The sequence below is a fragment of the Phoenix dactylifera genome, chromosome 9, assembly GCF_009389715.1.
Source record: "Phoenix dactylifera cultivar Barhee BC4 chromosome 9, palm_55x_up_171113_PBpolish2nd_filt_p, whole genome shotgun sequence".
NCBI classification, from domain to species: domain Eukaryota; kingdom Viridiplantae; phylum Streptophyta; class Magnoliopsida; order Arecales; family Arecaceae; genus Phoenix; species Phoenix dactylifera.
In genome coordinates, this window is record NC_052400.1 from 20,709,761 (window position 1) to 20,727,895 (window position 18,135).

Sequence of the window (18,135 nt, forward strand, 5' to 3'; positions counted from 1 at the left end):
AATATAATTCATCCAATCGCTAAAATATATACTAGTGGTTGCAGCATAACAATTTCAGCTCTAATTATGAAGCATCCACATATCTTTTGACTACAATTGGGCACAATACAACAGCCATGGATGGTGTCTCCAACATAACTGACATGGAACAAGGAGACAGACTGAAAAAGGCATAGGCAGTGGATAAGATGGCACCAAATAGTACATGTTCTCAGGAATTTACACTACTGAAATGACAGGAAGTTGGATAATAATAATATGGAGATGATTCTGAAAATTGATTAGCATGTCATGAACAATAAAAATGGATAAAAGAATATAATGAGGATATGAACCGAAACACAGCTTCTTTAAGAAATGAGCACTTGGCTTCTGTACAGGAAAGAGTCTCTCTTCAATTGATGATTAATTTTATAGATCTCAAACTACTTTTCTTCTTCTGGTGGCAATGTTGGACTCTTTGAGCACATGCTGATACTGTGAAGCTCTTTCATCCTCTCCATGGGGTTGCACAAACCTGAGAAATTTAACTAATTTGGTCATTCAGTTGAAAGAAATTTTCTGTAGTTGGGCATGTACAAACCGGATGTGAATACTAGAAGGTTGTCCGCTGATGGCACCACGCTGACAGTGTTCAATGAACTAATTTATTATGACAAATGATCTAACTGTTGGATCTCTCAGATATTTTTCACATTGAATCAAATAACAAGCAAGAAATTAATGACAAACATGCTAAATCTAAGAACTGAGTTAAGATGTGTAGTATTGTCGGTACATGAATGCATCGGGCTTTTGTTATATAGGGCATACATGCAAATATTTCAATGCAATCAAATGACAAGTGCTTTCTTTTCCTTTTTTGATTTCTTATACAAGGGATATTTATAGTTCTTTCCTTGTGTGCCAAAAATAATCCATAATGAATGCCTTTTGAAATAACATTGATTAATATGATTAATAGGATAACAGTGAGATCTAGAAAGAGTTAATTTATGTCTGTTTATGTTGAGTTGGATATATAAGTTATAAATATAATGAGCAGCAATATCCAAAATTTTGGGAAATAGACTGAGCTCTAATTATGGAGCATTTGATTCAGTGCAAGCACTAGGAACTGTATGCATCCACTTTCCACAAAGTGACTCCTCCCCCTTCTCCTTTTGCTGAACAAAAATATAGAAGTGGCGATTTTCGCCGAAATCCCACTTCCATCCTCAAACTTTTTGCTAACCGAATATGACCTTAGTTGAAGTCACACTATGTTGCATGCGGTTCTCTCCTCATGATATGTCCAACCAAATGAATAGAAGAGAGATGATCTATATACCCTTAATGTTCCAACAAGTCTTCTCCAAGCTTCAAACATATACTATCTTCACAGTCCACTACTTGCTAGATAAAGCGCCAAAGCTACTCAGAAGCAAAATCCAATTGGACTGGCCTTGAATCAACAACAAAGTTCCCACTTCTATCCCATCAACTATGGTAAATGAAAACCTAGTTCGAGGACAGCTAAAAACAGGCAATTTCTGAACCAAGGATAGAAAATTTGTTCCAAATAAGAAGACGATTTTCAAATTGTAATATCACATTACTTGGTCACTAGTATCCAACTACTGTTATGAAAACTAGCATCCAGAATCAAAAAAACTCCATTTCCAGTAAAATGTGAACTTTGCCCACCCAACCATCCAATAATAAAAAATGAAGTAAATCAACAGGTAAAGTTCCCATGAAAAACCATTAATGAAGTTTGATGAAGTCATGCGAGGAATAAAAAAATTACAAATTTCTATTATGGCCATATGAAAATGATGATTGCAAGACCACATGTAAATACATCAGTGCAAAACATGCTATGATATGATTCCTATAAGGATCAATTCCAACTATTTTATTTTCTAAAAGTAACAAGGCAAAATGCAACTATTTTAAGAAAGAAAACATTTAAGATGGTTTCTAGTGCTGGCTCATGCTAGTCCGTAGTGGTGGGAAAATAACAGCACCCGAGATTGGATTGGCATGGGGTATCAGGTGCAGATTGATATTTTTATATATTTTTTATTTTTTGGTTTTGGCACAGCATGGCATGTCTATCCCCCATGCCAACAATCCTTAAATTAAATCCTTGTTTCAGACAATCACTATAGCACATCATACTTTATTATGAATTGAAATATTCAAGAAACTGAGATATTTATGCATAAATATTCCTGCATTCAAACTGGAGTAAAAAAATTAAAAACATCAATTATATGCTCTGTAATTAAAAACAAAGGGCCACAATTGTATATAGATTTTTGGACAACACCAATCTCGTTTCTATCAGAACTTGACATGTCTGACATCATAAGCACTAACATTTGGCCAGATCCGGCAGGATTATCCAGAAATTGTATCCACAGCTGCATTTTTGTAGGTTTATTCCAACCAGATCATCATTCATGAATTTTTCAATTTTTCCTTACCTGAACATCTTGGGATGTCCCAGACAGCAATAGAGATGGGTGTGCATTTAGGATCACATATTACTCAACTATCTTCATGAATGATATTCATAGAGAGCATCCATGAACCAACAGCGACATCCTCATTACTGAACATTCTCAAATAGAAACTGGAATGCATAAAAAAAAAAAATCAATGACAACATCAGGAGGGTATAGAGTTTCCTATATAAATATCAAATCAATTCACTTCAGATGCAAGGGTGCCAGTCCCAAACATGATGACAAGAAAAACCCTCTTCTCCTACTATGTTCCTACCTCCTCAAAAATGGTGAAAATGAACAATGCATTAAGCTACCATGCACAAGTTTCTATCAGTAATTAACACAATTATAAGACTTCTAAAATAAAGATCACCAATAAATCGAGATGCAATCTATCAAAATCACCCTGGACTTGGGTTTTTGACTTCTAGTATTTCTGAATATGTTTTACTACCAAACAATCCATTTTGTTGTTAAATTGGACTATCTAAAATATGTGAATTACTCATTTAAACAGTAAAAAGGAAGTAAAATATATCAATTACTAGGTAATCCCTTCCAAATCAATGCCTGCTATTTCTAATTTCCACTTTTTCACCACATGTCTCTTGCCACCATTATCTACACTTATAACTCATAAATACTATCTAATGATGGCTTCCAACATTGAGACTTCAAGACATGTCCAACTCATTCACGATGCTGATATGATGGTTCAAGTAATGTTGACACCAAGGGGTAATGAATGGACATGATAGCCCACTGTCCTCATCATTGTCCTCCTGGACTTTCATGCCATAACTGAGTATGATTGAGCCGAAGCTCTCGTGAAATCACTGGTACTCTTAAATGATTTGGATTGATATGTTCCCTTTGCCCACTAATCTAGTACCTGAAACTTTTAGCTCACTCTTGAATGCGTCTCCCATGAAAATCATTGTCGAACCACCAGAAAGTAATTACCAATGGTTTAAAACCCTAATTTAGATCTATCTTGATGAGGTTACCAATGCTTTAAAACTGTAATTTAGATCTATCTTGATGAGCCTCTTTTCTTGATCTACATTTAATCCTCGTCTTCTATGAGTTCAAGATCCAAGATCAATAGCCAGATGAGAAAGGCATAAATAGAAAAAACCTAAGATAGTATCAAAAAAAGATGAATTTATAGGCCATAACTAAGTACAATTTAGCAGAAACCCTCTTGCAATCACCACAACTTTTACCTCCATCAACTTGGGTTGATCTGTTTTTAACTCTTTCCCCTTTACCGGAGTTCAGAAACTTACTCTCTAAAAGGAAACAGGAATTCATCAAAAGAAGAAACTAGTTAGCGACCTTTCTCGTCTAATTTTATCAGCCATATTTCTTCCAGTAAAAAAAAAAGGAAATCATCCAATATCACGAGCCGCTTTTCTTTCTACATAAAATCCTTCCCTTCAGAGTTCAAGATCCAAGATCATCAACAAGAAAACAAAAGAAAAGGACAAAAGCGAAGGGCGGACGTCACGAATCATACCTTCCCAAGCCCTCCGGAAGGGAAGGAAACCAGGTACTCCGGAGCGCGGCTCGGCGATCGGCGAGGAGAAGCCGGTCTGACCCCGACGAATTCAAGAAGCTTGGGCCGCGCGACGACACCATCTTTGTCGCCAGATAGGGACATCGTGCCGAGGGTCCCAAGGGTGTCCTCGGCCCGCCCGCAGCGAAAGACTGCGACGGTCCTGCGGGGGCGGCGGAGGACAACGGCAACAAATGCGATCCCGCCTACGCTGCGAGGATGCAGACGGCGGAGATGAGGAGGAGGAGGGGGAGGCGGCGGGGCGAAGGGTTTGGGCTTCTTGCCCTTGTCGTCCTTGAATAGGAGAGGAGAGGGGCGGGGCGGGAGATAGGTCGCAGAGTGGAGGCTGGCTGCGTTCCCGTGATTTGTGGTCCCCCGAAAATATTTCTGAGGGGGCGGGAGGGTCTGTTTGAATGGTTAGGCCGAAAGAAATTTAAAACTCAGTACGATTCTAGCCGATCCGCACCAAAATATTATTTGTATACATTTATAGATATAAATTTAATTTAGTTTATAATTTTATTATTTATATTCGTCTAATTTATAAATTTATAAACTTGACAGGGCAATAGGGTCATTTACACGAAGTTGAAGTTGTTGAAGCCGACAGAGGAAGAGGAATTAGATGTGTTTTTTATCATTCACAAGCAGATAATTTTTTTTAGTGTAACCGCCGCAAAACATATCCTATCATTATATTGGACGCTTTTATCTTAAATGCAAAATCTAGTAAATAAATAAATAAATAATTTTGGTGTGTGTTAGTATGAGCCACATCTAGATGGATCAAGTCAAAAAGAGCTGCTGACTAGGCGGCCATTTGTTGCTGATTATAACAGGTCCGAGTTGTGGAAAACTTTATTTGCATGCAAGTGAGTGTACCTATTCAAGAGTTATTGTGAGGTAGTTGATTAAAAAAACAAAAAAGAGGAGGATGAAGGTAAAGGGAACACAAGGCCATCGTTCCATTTAGTGGTGGAGGTCATGAAAACTAAGGAGCAAGCACCGGAAGACTTGTACGGGAGATGGTTGGCGACGTAGAGAGTTCAGGCATACAGAGGTGGAAGAAAGGAGGAAGGTGAGTAAAGCTAAAAGGAAGCTAAGGAACTTGGTAATTGAATTCCGACTTGAGCGAACCGCGTGAACTCTATTTTAGATCGAACGAGTTGTAAATCCAAGCCAGAGGAGTCGGTAAGAATTGAGTCAAGATTCTCTGCAATACAAATTTTAAACTGTAGAGTGCTGTACAAATCTGGATTATTGCCATGTCATCTATTTCGAAGATGGATGGTTGTGACTCATCTTGGAAATAGAGAGTTGTGATGGATAACAAACACGAATGATGATATACCACAGCTGTCCATCTCCGAGATGGATGATGTGGCAGCTATATAGGGAGCAGTAGCAAGATGGGGATAATACTAAGAGTCTCGATTTGAGTTGTGCCTTCAGAGTCTCGCTTTCAAAATGTTAGTACCTACGAAGGATAGCAACAAAGGTGGAATGCCAATCAAGGACTCTAGAACCTCAGGATGAGATGATGGCACTGGATGAGTTCACCTGCCCAAGGAGCACAGTGCAGGCCGAAGAGGGATATCCATACTCAAATCCAGTGATCCCTCCGTCTCTGTGCATGCTGCTTCGTACTTAGACTGATCCACCAGCCCAGCAGTGGGGCTGGTCCAACTCATTTTGTGCATGCTGCTTCGTGGTTAGACTGGTCCACCAGCTCAACCGGCGGACCTGGTCTAACTCACCGAGATAAGAGGAACCGTCCTCCAAAGTCCAAGTCTGGGACTAAAAGATACGAGATCGAGCCTTGTCTGCACACAAAGTCCATATGGCCCCGTATGCATAAAGCCTAAAACGCCTTGTCTCAAGGAGACTACCTCTGCAAAGAAACCCGCCTTACCTTTGCCATGAAGAGAAATCCGAGGCCCTGGTTCATAGCGATTACTAATAATTAAAAGGCTTACTAAATAGTTATATTAAATTATTTCAACAATCACAATTAAAATAGTCAAGAACCTGAAAAGAAGAGGTGCAGGTGAATAAGATATGGCATATTCAACACAAGTGCCATGATATCAATGGTCCTAGACTAGCTAATTCTACATCTTCGCCAATTCAACATCTACATCTAAAGAACAATAACAATCCTTCGGACCACCTAAACCAGAAGAACTTGTGCTTTGTATTTCCCGGAGACTGGATAGACCTTCATCTAAATAAGCAACTAGAGACACTAGATTTCCAAATCAATGCACATCATCCAAAACTGCCATCCATTGTATGCACGACCAAAAATAAGTTCCAAGGATTGCCGCAATTTAAAAACAGCAGATGCATTATATAAAGTGCATAACAAAAAATCAGGAGGGCCTAATAGAAAGCCCCAAACCAATATATAGATAAAGCATCAACTTAAATATCATGTAATTATAATGCGTAAACCTTCCTGCTGTAAAACTTAGCATCAGCCCAAGTTTCATCAAGACAAGCAGATCCGAAATGACTCCTTTAAGGTCTCCAAGACAAAACACAAACTAAGCTGCTACAAAATTTGCAAAGATGAGGCGAACAATTATTAGCTTTTGGTCGCCATCATTGCAAATGAACCCAACACCACTCAAAGGTCTTTGCTAATCATGCCACTAAAAATAGTCAGACAACTTTGACGAGATTATTAATAAACCTGACAGAACATATAGATTAAATATGAAGTTCAACAACAAAACTCATCAGAGGAGGTCGGCGACATTGGATGGCAGCTCCTCAACCAGGACATTGTAGAACCTCTGAATGTCAGACAGCATTCTTTCATCTTCCCGAGTGACAAAGTTGATAGCAACACCCTTCCTTCCAAAACGTCCGCTTCGTCCAATACGATGGAGATAGTTCTCCGGTTGGGTTGGCAGATCATAATTTATGACCAGGGACACCTGCTGGACATCAATACCACGAGCCAGGAGATCAGTGGTGATAAGTACACGAGAAGAACCAGAACGGAACTCCCGCATGATAATATCCCTAGTGTTCTGATCCATGTCACCATGGGTAGCTGAGACTGTGTGATCCCTGCTCCTCATCTTGTCTGTAAGCCAGTCCACCTTGCGCCGGGTGTTGACGAAAATCACACTCTGTGTAATGGCCAAAGTCTCATAGAGGTCACAGAGGGTCTCCAGCTTCCACTCTTCTTTCTCAACATTGACATAGAACTGCTTAATACCCTCCAAGGTAAGCTCATCTCGCTTTACAAGGATCCTCACAGGTTTGTTCATAAACTTGCGAGTAATCTCAAGAGCTTCAGGGGGCATTGTGGCAGAGAATACCCCAACCTGAATTTTTGAAGGAAGAAGCTGGAAGATGTCGTATATCTGAAGAGAGGGGAATGATTAAAACAAGAATATTAAAAGCAATCAGGACAAAAAGACAAAATATAGCAGCTAACTATATGCATACATCTGGATTTTTCTCTGACAACCACCCAAAAATAAATTAATAAGGCTGAGATGAGGTTGGGAGAGTTTAACTACCCAGTTTACAATGCTCTGAATATTCACAAGACAACACAGGGCTTAACGCTGGAAGAAAGAAGACCAAGTCCACAGAATTTCGAATATTAGAAAACAACAGTGATTAGACAAGAATATCACCAACAATAGCGTGTACCAATGATCAAAACTCAAGTTTTAACATGCAATGCAAAGCTTATCATGCCTCAATAGCCACATCACAAAATGATGGATACAAGTGCCTCTGGTTATCTATCAGTGACATTTGATCTGTAAGGTTAATTAGCCTACATACCTTCCAGTCTAAAAATCATATACTCCACCAATTCAAAATTTCACAATTTTGTAAATCACTGCAAAGCTGACCATGCATGACATTGTTCTATGCAAGTGGATATTATTACGGGTGCAAACTAAGGGCCTAAGGCTGGAAAAGGCAAAGTAACATGCCCCCATTTCAAAATCATGCCATTCAAGTCATTAAGTCAACATACCTACATATTCAGTAAACATCAGCCCATCCTTTAAAATAGATTGCAAGGTTCATTTATGTTTTTTCGGAAATTGACACACAAACATGCATCAAACAGCACATTACTCTCTCTGAAAAAAATCACTGTAATGAATTTATCAGAAATCTGAAATTCAGAAAAACAAGTGGTGAAGAATCATCTTATTATTCCTTCCCCCCTCTCGGTAGTTACAAAGTGTAACTGTGACATTGTGGATTGGAAAAAAAAACCCAAGATTTACTACCATTATCAACATGGCATGGCACCATACATCAACCATGTCAAATAAAGAAGAGCAAAATCTTAGGTTACTTACTATTCAGGAAATAGGAAGAAAAAAATGAAATATACTGGTACCACATAAATAGGATGATTAAAATAAACATGGGTCGTGAAACCTAATAATTTACAAATAATGTGCAATTTCAGAGAAAAAATGTTAGTAAATGTCCAAAATGCGCCATGCACGTAATAATGATGAGTATATGGTTGAGTTTCTCACTTTTTTGGGGAAATGCAGGTGAGCAAGAAGCCTTCCACATGAAAAACTTTTAATCCCCTCTCTAGTTCAAGTCCCGTAAATAAACTTTTTTATGACAAACATGTAAGTCCACCTCATAAAAGGCCTCAGAGTGCCCCACATGCTGGACTCCAGCCTTTTGCATTATATGGAGAAGAAGATGGTTATTGAAAGAAAATAAAACTTTAAGCCTTCCACGTCCACAAAAAATGCTTCAAGTCTTATGCATGAAACAATAACTTTTAAAGATTATTAATATCAAAGTAAAACTTTATTAGAAATAAAGAGCATTGTGAACTTATTAGTAAAAATAAAAGAGTGACAACTGCAAAGAAATAATTTCACTTCATACAAGTTATCTCTGTAAATCACTCTTGAATGACGAAAACATAGAGAATATCAATATCTGCATGGAAAGGGATGGTCAAAGAAGGAACCTGATCCTTGAAACCACGTGAAAGCATTTCATCTGCTTCATCCAACACAAACATCCTAATATAATCAGGGCGGAGAGACTGCCTCCTTAACATGTCAAACACACGACCTGGTGTACCCACAACAACATGAACCCCACTCGAAAGAATACGTTGATCCTCACGAACGCTAGTTCCTCCCACACAAGCATGAACTTTCACGCCAAGATAGTCACCAAGCGCTCGCATAACCTTTTCAATTTGTTGTGCTAGCTCTCTAGTTGGAGCGAGAACCAAAGCCTGGCATTCAACCAATCCATAGTCAAGCTGCTGCAGAATTCCAGAACAGAAAGTTGCAGTTTTCCCTGTCCCCGATTGTGCCTGCTGAATAACATCAAGCCCCTTGCAGAAAGGAACAATTCCTCTTTGCTGAATTGCAGAGGGCTTCTCAAAACCTAAAGAAATAGAATATTAATCAAGAAAAAGGTGTCAGCCACAAACTATTTACATAAGTAACTGCACATTATTAACATAATAAGGGAATAGGCAATTCTACCATATGCATAAATGCCTCTCAAAAGATTTTCTTGAAGATTCATGGAATCAAAAGTGTCATAGACCTCATCATATGAGGTAAAAAACTCCTGGCCATCTTGTGTAAGCCTACAATTTGACACATGCAAATTCCAAGCTCAATAACTTGCACAAAATTCCATGAAGTGAGATAGTTATTCTAAAGATGAAATACAAGGGAAAAGAAGAAACGCAGTACAGCTCATTCATCTTGGAATCAAATTGGCGAGCATCGAATTGAGATCCTTCTGGTGTCAGTCCTGCCATGTCTGCTACAAGGAAAGCATGATACAGTGACAAAATGTAATGAAGAACAAAAAACATCATAATAAATGTTCTGTTATCGTTTGTACTATACAATGTCTTTAATCTTAATATTATATTATCTGAGAACCTTGTATCTTATCTTTGGATAATTAAAAGTCTACCCCTATGGCTGCGTCAACAATCCGTATTGTAGAACATACGGACAAAAGACGCATGACATAATCAAATTCTAAGTTTCAGACCAAAGAAGAAGAAGCAGCTGTCAGTTGGCAAAATCCAGCCGAAAAAGTACTTGTATAATAAGAGAAACAAGGAAGTCACATCTGGAGAACACGATTGAGTCCCACAGCTTGCCAATCACTAAGAGGTAAAGTTTGATATACTTATAAACAAACTCAGAAGTTCTATAAAGTGGATAGGCCAACCTTCTGTAACTCTTTAAAGATAAAATAGCCCAGACAGCATTGTGACAAATCAACAAGTCATTTAAGTTATGAAATGATTGGATAATACAATAACATATATATAATAAACTAGATGCATGGTGCCAATTTTAACCAGTACCATTATTAGACAAGACCTAATATATACATCTCCTGTTGAAGGCTTTAAATACATGATGTTCGCCTCAAATGAACTTCTCTATTTGATGCATGCAAATCAACTAACCCAGGGGCCTCAAGGCACCTTTTAATAGTCTTGCCTCAAGACATGGAGCAAGCTGAGTCTTAGATGAACCTTCTTGAAATAATACTGAGTGCTGACCAAGATTTACGCCAACAATGTTTTGACTGATCTTGGTCTAACTTGAACAGTTATTATGGATGAGAAGGTGAACAATACTTGCAATGGTAGTAAACAAAGCATAAAGGATCTTCACGATATTGAATCACTAATAACAAAAACATAGGGAATCCAAGTTGGTGACGTTGAAAATCTTCATCGAACAAGCATACCGACTTGAGTGTGAAATATGACAAATTAATTATCCACGGAGAAATGTCTTAAAGCTATTGGATTATAAGTACATTCTTCAAAAATTCTGAAAGAAACTCAACAACTAAGGTAAGGCAAAGTCATTAATGGAGTGACTTCACAGATGCCAGTTACTAAATCTTGCCTGCTCTATAGTAGTGATGCTAATCTTGTGAACCTAAGAACCACTAGAAGCACACATATTTGATCATTCCTTTCGCATATATATATAAGTGAAGGCATGGTCCACATTACGAGACAAAGGAAAAGACAACCTCAATAATGAAGTTGAGATGCACTTAAGATGAGACTTTCACAAGCTCACTCTCTATCTAAGGAAAACCCCTACATCAGGCACACAATTTATTGGTAATGCTTGTGAGGTCCCAAAAGGGTCTCCAAATCAAGGTCCCCCATACCGGTACCGGTCGGCGTACCGGTGGCCGGCCGGACCGGTACGGAACCGGTCCGGTCCGGTACATACCGGCTGGTACCGGTCCCGTACCGGCCGGTACGCGGTGGTTTCAAAAACCACAGCGCGCGGCGCTGTGGTTCTAAAAAAAAAAAAAAATCGTACCGGTGCGAACCGGCCGGTTCGCACCGGTACGATGCCGGTACCGGCCGGTACCGGAACGGATAAAAAACCGGTATTTTCCGGTTTTTTATCCGAACCGGCCGGTACGGGTGCGTACCGGCCCCGAACCGGCCGGTACGGGCCCGAACCGGCCGGTACGCACCCGTACCGGCCGGTTCGGATAAAAAACCGGGAAATACCGGTTTTTTATCCGTTCCGGTACCGGTCCACGGCCGGGCCGGTACGGCATTCCATGCTCCAAATCCTCCACATGGAAACCATCAAAACTCACCAAAAGTTTAGCAACTATAGAAATTTTCTTAAGGGAAACTTCATATACTAGAATGTAGTGTCTCATCATTCAGAAAATGAAATCAGTTAGTTGCCCTTATCCCTATCTACCTTTTAAAAACTTGAAGCCAAGAAGCACAGAAGAGTGTCTTGCTCATCATTTTTGAGAAGCCAAGCTAGTTTGCGTGCATTGCCAGCAATTATCAATCCCTGAACTCCAGGTTTTCTCACCATGTCTCAATGAATCTCGTGTTTAAAAAGAAGGGAAAAAACGAAAAAATTTATAGGCATTCTTACTATGTAAGAATATATATTGTGTTTAGATGTAAGAACAAGAAAGATTGAAGGAAAAAACGTCATCTCCAAGACATGAATCTCATTGCAATTTGAGGATGACAATGAAAATAGGAGGCAAGTCTCTCCCCTTTTCAACTACAATAAACCAGGAGTTGAATAAAAACTACGAATGTACCCTGTGTGACACAGAGACAATGAATTCATTATATGAAAACCGAAAAAGTTCCAAATTGGATCCTTTATTTAAAAAAGAGGGTCATTTTTTGCAAAAAAGAAAATGAAGCAGTTTTTTTTCCTTGCAACGTCCTAAAATGAAGCACTCAAGCTTTTTCTGCAAAAAGAGAAAAATTAAATGGCTGACTTATAGCACCATAAAAAAGGCGTAGCAAAATCAGACAGGACAGAAAACATCACCCACTAACTAAAACTGGCAATTTAAACTAAGGAAAACCACAGAACTCATGCTTTTGCTATAAACAACGCAAGCATTCCCATCAAACATTACTTGCATAAAAGAATAGTGCAAGAATCAAACATGTAAAATCTTTTAACATGAACATTTTTTGAACTATGTAGTTCGAGATAACTTGCACCTTACAAAACAAAGACATAAATTGCAAGATGATTAATAGATATTCCAAACAAAATTCACAGAAAGATGCACCATCACCTCTCTTTTTTTTTTACAACAAGGAACTAAACCTAAATACATAGTTCCTTATGTAGCAAAACTGATCAAATGAAAAACTCTGAAACAAAAGGCTCAACCAGACCTGTCTCCAGCTATTTTATACCCACGTTCTATTTTATAATTTCTCAATCTTTATTAAGTAAGAATGTCCTAATGTAAAAAAATCCTAACAATCAATTTGTCATATATATGAAGTCCACGATAAGTCCATGAATCTAACACATTTCCCTTTTGTCAGTCTCATGTTTTCTGTCTCTGCATTGGGCCCGTTAGCCCCTGTACTGCCAAAATGGTACATTATTGAACTCAGCACAACAAATAGTACCATGGTCAATATGAGGCCATGCAGAGTTCCATATTGATACTGGTATCCTGTTGGATTGATATAGTAGACCCCCATACTTAAATGAATCCAATCTTGAGCAAAAATAAATAAGTAATAAGAATATCTTCACAACTTGTTACTTCTATTGAGAAATCAAATCAAATAATATCAATTTATAGTACTATCAAGAAAAAAAACAAACCTTTTAAAGAAAGCATATCTCAATTATTTTTGAGAAAATGTGACACTAAAAGCCAGTACAGGGTCATGATCTAGAATGCAAATCTTAAAGCTAAATTCCATCTACTAGAAGCTTCTTTTGTCCATAATGGCACAAAAGGCTGCTAACTTTGATAAGTCTAACTAGTAACTCAATATAAAAAGTCAGATCAGTTAAATAAAGCAGACTTCCTCATGACCTTGTCCCTTCAGCATTAAATTGATACTAAGAGTGGAGGATGGGTGAAACAACCTAGGATCTTAACTAAAAAGACTAACCAAATGGTGTTATTTGTATTCCTTAGCCCTACATAAGTACCCAAGTTTTTCCTAGTGCATAACTGATTTGGAATTAAAGATACGCCCACATGGGTCCTCAAATATCCCACCCTCGGTTTAAGCTCTAGTTTTTTTGCCAGGCTAAGAGTCTAAATTTATTTAAATCCAATCACAAGCACCATCATCAGCCCATGGTAAGCCCCAATAGGCTCGTGCTGCATCGTCCCACAGTCCACATAGGCCATGGATCGAATCTGCTCTGATACCGTTTGTACCAATGCTAGATCTCACCCTAAAAAAATGACTAGAAGGTGTCATTTGTGTTTCTTGGCCTTGTCTAAATATCCAAGACCTCTACGACGCATAACCAATAGAAGCACACGCCTGCATGGGTCCTGACAATGTGGTATGCTCAAAACTAATTCAGCAATTAATTAATAGCTATTCCCTCCTTCATACCTTGATTATATGACAAAGCGAACATCTCATAGCACCAAAAAGTCAAACAAAACAGGTGAATCAATTAAAGAAATTGATTATTAGTGTCACCTTGATAGAAATCCATAGAATAACACCAACTTACTTGTGCCATGGTAGAGACGGAAAAAAGTTCACTAACCCACTCACCAGTTCAACAAACCCCTCATGTCACAAGATTAAAATTCCATAATCAATAATTTCATAACCTACCTCCCTATTTTTATAATCAATAAAATAGAAGTAGTTTATAGTTTCAGACTTTCAAATAGCTACAATAGTAGCTTTTGAATTATGTCTTTCCTTCCCTTTAACCTTTGCTGACTACTTAAAATAAAAGAAAAAAAATAAAATCTTACTTCAATCCCCAGTTCGTAGTTCGCGATCCACGAACCTTACGATCTCTTGTAAAACGCGGAGCGCATATTGGATATCAAATCGGCGGACAATCCACGGAACATCAATAACAACTTATCGAAAAAGGAACAAGAAACGAAAGAACTGGAAAAGAAATCTACCGAAGATCCACAAACAAAATCCAAATAGAAATCAACCGAATCCGAACAATCAGATCAGAACGAACCCAAACAAGAAAACCGAGAACAGATCCGAAATCACAACTAAGCCAAAAAAACAAAAAGATGAAAAACAGAGACTCGGAGATCTGATTACCTGCAGTTTTCCAGAGATCAGTCGGCCCTCGAAGCCGGTGAGCAGAGTATTCGAAGTCGGTCGGGAGAGAGAGAGAGCGAGCGAGCGAGAGAGACAGCACGGCTTCTACGCGACGGGAAAGGAGAGGAATTCTTTCTTTGCTTGTGGAGGGAGAGCTAGGGCTCGATAGGAGGCGAGCCTCGAGCGTGTAGGATTCCTCCCCCCATTAGGTCCCTAAATATCCGACTACCACTAGCGTAACAAATAACAAATACCGGGCTACATTCACCGACTTTGCCGATAAACTACGCTTTTCTCTGGGTGCACAGTATGGACGACCATGATTTTAAGATTCAGAATAACAGAGCACTGACCTTTGATAGAAATATAGAATCACTGCCGTGTTCAAGTCAAATATAATTGTAATTCAAAAAATGAAAATTTTAATGCGAGAGCAAAATCTGCGGCAGATCGTTAGATGGATTAGGAATGACAAATACTGTGTTCTTGAAAACAGTCCTATTAATAGTGAAATTTGTAATCAAACCAAATCCACCGTTGAACTAGTGGACTGGTCCAACCACGAACCAAGCCACACAAATACATTTATATTGCACCATTTTTTTCTCGCCTCTTTTCTTGTCCGTCTTTGTGCATGTTGGTCCACGGTTGGACGGGTCCACTGCTAAGCTCGCGGACCTGATCTAACTAATAATTTATTCTATTAATGGATGATTAATTTTGTGTTTAAGTTTGGCCTACTTTTTTTTTTTTTTTGGCCCAAGTTCCCTACCATAACACAAATTAGTATGATTGCAAATTGACTTCTACTTGAGTTGGCAATGCATCATCATCTATGAGTTTGGTCTTGAATTTGAGTTCTCATGATGTCGCACTATGTTGTTTTTTAATTTTTTTGGTTACAGATTTCATGCTAATATTGGCGCGAGGACGTAGAAGCAGGCATTTTGTGGTTGAATGCCAAATAGATATATGCTGGCGAGCACAGTGCGTAAGCTTGATGACTTACGTATGTGTTCATCTTGACTGAGCTTCAAGGCCTCTCGCTACACTTGTTTGTCGTTAATTAACCCATTCTCGATCTCGGTGTCAACAACCTAAGTGTTGCTGGAAATTAGACCCGGGGGTGGCCGTCGGCTGAGGAGGAGGAGCTCCGGCGAACACTGGTAGGCGGCGATCCGTCGGCGAGCGGCGTTCTCCGTGGAGGGCCTGCAAGAGAAAACCGGTGGCCGGGGTTTCCGGCGCCGGCCCTCCGATGCTTAAGTCAGAGGGGAGCTTAATTTTGGAGAATGAGAGAGGAGGAAGATATATTTTTTGCTGGGTTTTTCTGAGTCCAACCCCCCACTGAGAAGGAGAGGTTCCTTTTTATAGGGGGGTCGGATTACCTGTGATGTGATGGGGCGAGGTTGTCGTACGACTCAGCACGTCGCTTGAGTTGGTGCGCGACCAGATGAATTAATGCCTTGACATCGGAGGCAAGGTCGGGATCAGAGAGTTGTCACGGCTGACCGAATGTTGCCGAGCCGATTTGCCGTGGAGGACCGAAGATCTGTAGATGATAAGAGCTACGCGCATTAATTGTTGAGTGAGCCGAAGATATGCATTAATTTTTGAGTAAGTCGGAGATATACATTAATTGTTGAGTGAGTCGGGGGTTTGCAGAGATCATGCGCATTAAATGCTAGAGGCGGTGGCAGGGTATGGCCCCTGACTGGACTTCAGAAGGGTACAACCGCGGTAGGTGGGCGGCGAGGTCGGACTTCCGAGGTCAAGAGCCCTGAAGCTAGACGCTTGGTGGGGTGCCAGGTCGGGCGTATTAATTGTGGAGTAAGCCACCTAAGGCGTGATCCTACGTCGGTCCGTAGGGGAAAGTACCCATAGTGGACAGTTGGTGGAGTCCGACTCCCGGGGTCGGGCGCTCTTAAGTCGGGCATCAAGTTCGGTCGCCCGAGGTCGGCCGTCATCCGGTCCCGTACTGGCAAGGTTCTCATGTACTCGGGGGAACTTGCATTCCCTCAACACTAAGCTTGCTTGATGGATTTCCAGGCCTCCTTCGTAAGTGCTGGGCTGCCTTCCGTTGCATAGTTCCTTATTGGGCTGTACGTCTGTAAAGCTTTTGTGCTGGGTCAAGCCTGGGCCTACATAGAACAGCAATGATGCGTGAATGGAACTGGATGGCTCCCTCGAGAATTCAATTTGGGCTAGGCCCGATCCTGTCAAACTCGGCTTGAACGTAGCAAACTGGACTTTCCTCCGAATTTCTTTATGATAGAATTCGACGGACGGTGATCCCATCAATTAAGAATATGTTTTGAATGAATCATTATTTATCACACAGTTTAGACTAATGTGATGGCACATGTTTTGCACTGTTGACGTTAAGGTGTAAAAGTATTTCAAATGACTATAATTAGTTATTTAGTCTTCTTTTTTCAGTAATTTAGGTTTGCTACTCACAATTTCTGATAGATGAATGTGATTAGTTCAAGAGTAATGAGATTCTGATACATGCTTGTAATACCGAAAACCAAGAATTGACGAATTCAATCAAAAAATATGTATTTTGGGAAACAGATTTATGCTTGAGGAGTATAGCTTTCGTGTTAACTTCACTAAAAGGAAGCACCATCGCATCCACAGTACCGTCGAGTTGGCTCAAGATGTATGCGCGGATGCTGTTTGGAAGAAAATATTTATTTATTTATTTGTACAACAGCGGTTCACACTTGATGGGTGTCAATGCGGCCAACAAGATCAGAAAATAAAAGACTATATAAGGGCACAGGCAATAACACTTGATTCGCCTAGATGAAACCTTTACAATGATGGGCTGCATAGGAGGCATCCTAGTTTATAGCACCGTTTGCTTTCCTATATACATACGTGGTCTGATGGGAGGCACACTTCTTCAGTAATCTGCGGACGTCATGGAGCAGCGGCCTCCCTTTCGTACCACATTTTTGACCCCAAACCCACTCAATCACCATAGTCGAGTTTTTCCCAAGGAGGATGTGATCCACACCCAACACCAGCAAGCAACGACGTGCCGAAGATCCGCCTCCCTCCGCTGCCACGGCCTTGTCAAAAAATTATTTATAGCAACCACTGTGGTAATAATAATGCTTTTTATTTAAATTGTGTACATTCTATGGTAAAAAAGTTTTCGCCACACAGCTACTCTTCAATGAGGGAAATGAAAGGAATACATGCCCCACCTTTATATTGCTGTTGCATTCTCATAATCCAAGCAACAAACCGACAACTATACTCACATGAATTGATTTTGCTCCATCCTCTTAAAATGGAGCTGTGTTTATTTCCACGTAACACTCTTCCAAGAAATTTTTGGACATACTTGATTCCCAATAATGGCCATGGGCAAGTTCCATGATGCAAATAAGGCAGAGTTTGGAAGTATGATCGGATATGATTTAAGTGGCATGACTCTGATGTGGTGCTGGGCTGAGCGGTTTTGTACTGGT

General features: G+C 39.7%; 2 protein-coding genes across 3 annotated transcripts; both read right to left on the reverse strand.

The window, feature by feature from the left end:
* Nucleotides 1-248: 248 nt before the first annotated feature.
* On the reverse strand, nucleotides 249-6,001 carry LOC113462884. Its single transcript, XM_039130603.1, has 3 exons — nucleotides 5,966-6,001; nucleotides 4,015-4,458; nucleotides 249-517 (listed from the first exon to the last, which is right to left on the reverse strand). Exons 1-3 carry the CDS (start codon nucleotides 5,999-6,001, stop codon nucleotides 491-493), a joined length of 507 nt encoding a protein of 168 aa, XP_038986531.1. The 3' UTR covers nucleotides 249-490.
* A 458-nt stretch (nucleotides 6,002-6,459) lies between these two features.
* LOC103709577 (eukaryotic initiation factor 4A-15-like) lies at nucleotides 6,460-14,879 on the reverse strand. Of its 2 annotated transcripts, none has more exons than XM_008795011.4 (5): nucleotides 14,654-14,879; nucleotides 9,786-9,855; nucleotides 9,570-9,676; nucleotides 9,038-9,468; nucleotides 6,460-7,430 (listed from the first exon to the last, which is right to left on the reverse strand). In XM_008795011.4, exons 2-5 carry the CDS (start codon nucleotides 9,851-9,853, stop codon nucleotides 6,795-6,797), a joined length of 1,242 nt encoding a protein of 413 aa, XP_008793233.1. In that variant the 5' UTR covers nucleotides 9,854-9,855; nucleotides 14,654-14,879; the 3' UTR covers nucleotides 6,460-6,794. The 2 variants fall into 2 exon arrangements, with proteins under 2 accessions (XP_008793233.1, XP_038986341.1); XM_039130413.1 differs by having other exon boundaries at nucleotides 9,786-9,858; nucleotides 14,654-14,851.
* Between the last annotated feature and the right edge of the window lie 3,256 nt (nucleotides 14,880-18,135).

What these genes read in the sequence shown, in the direction of transcription:
- LOC113462884 (XM_039130603.1), bottom strand. Translation starts at nt 6,001, where the DNA reads ATGAACCAGGGCCTCGGATTTCTCTTCATGGCAAAG. An exon ending in GATTTCTCTTCATGGCAAAG is followed by an intron (nt 4,459 to 5,965) that starts GTAAGGCGGGTT and finishes CCATTCAAACAG; the next exon opens with ACCCTCCCGCCCCCTCAGAA. An exon ending in CTTCCGGAGGGCTTGGGAAG is followed by an intron (nt 518 to 4,014) that starts GTATGATTCGTG and finishes TAAATTTCTCAG; the next exon opens with GTTTGTGCAACCCCATGGAG.
- LOC103709577 (XM_008795011.4), bottom strand. Translation starts at nt 9,853, where the DNA reads ATGGCAGGACTGACACCAGAAGGATCTCAATTCGATGCTCGCCAATTT. An exon ending in GATTCCAAGATGAATGAGCT is followed by an intron (nt 9,677 to 9,785) that starts GTACTGCGTTTC and finishes GTCAAATTGTAG; the next exon opens with GCTTACACAAGATGGCCAGG. An exon ending in CACGTGGTTTCAAGGATCAG is followed by an intron (nt 7,431 to 9,037) that starts GTTCCTTCTTTG and finishes CCCTCTCTTCAG; the next exon opens with ATATACGACATCTTCCAGCT.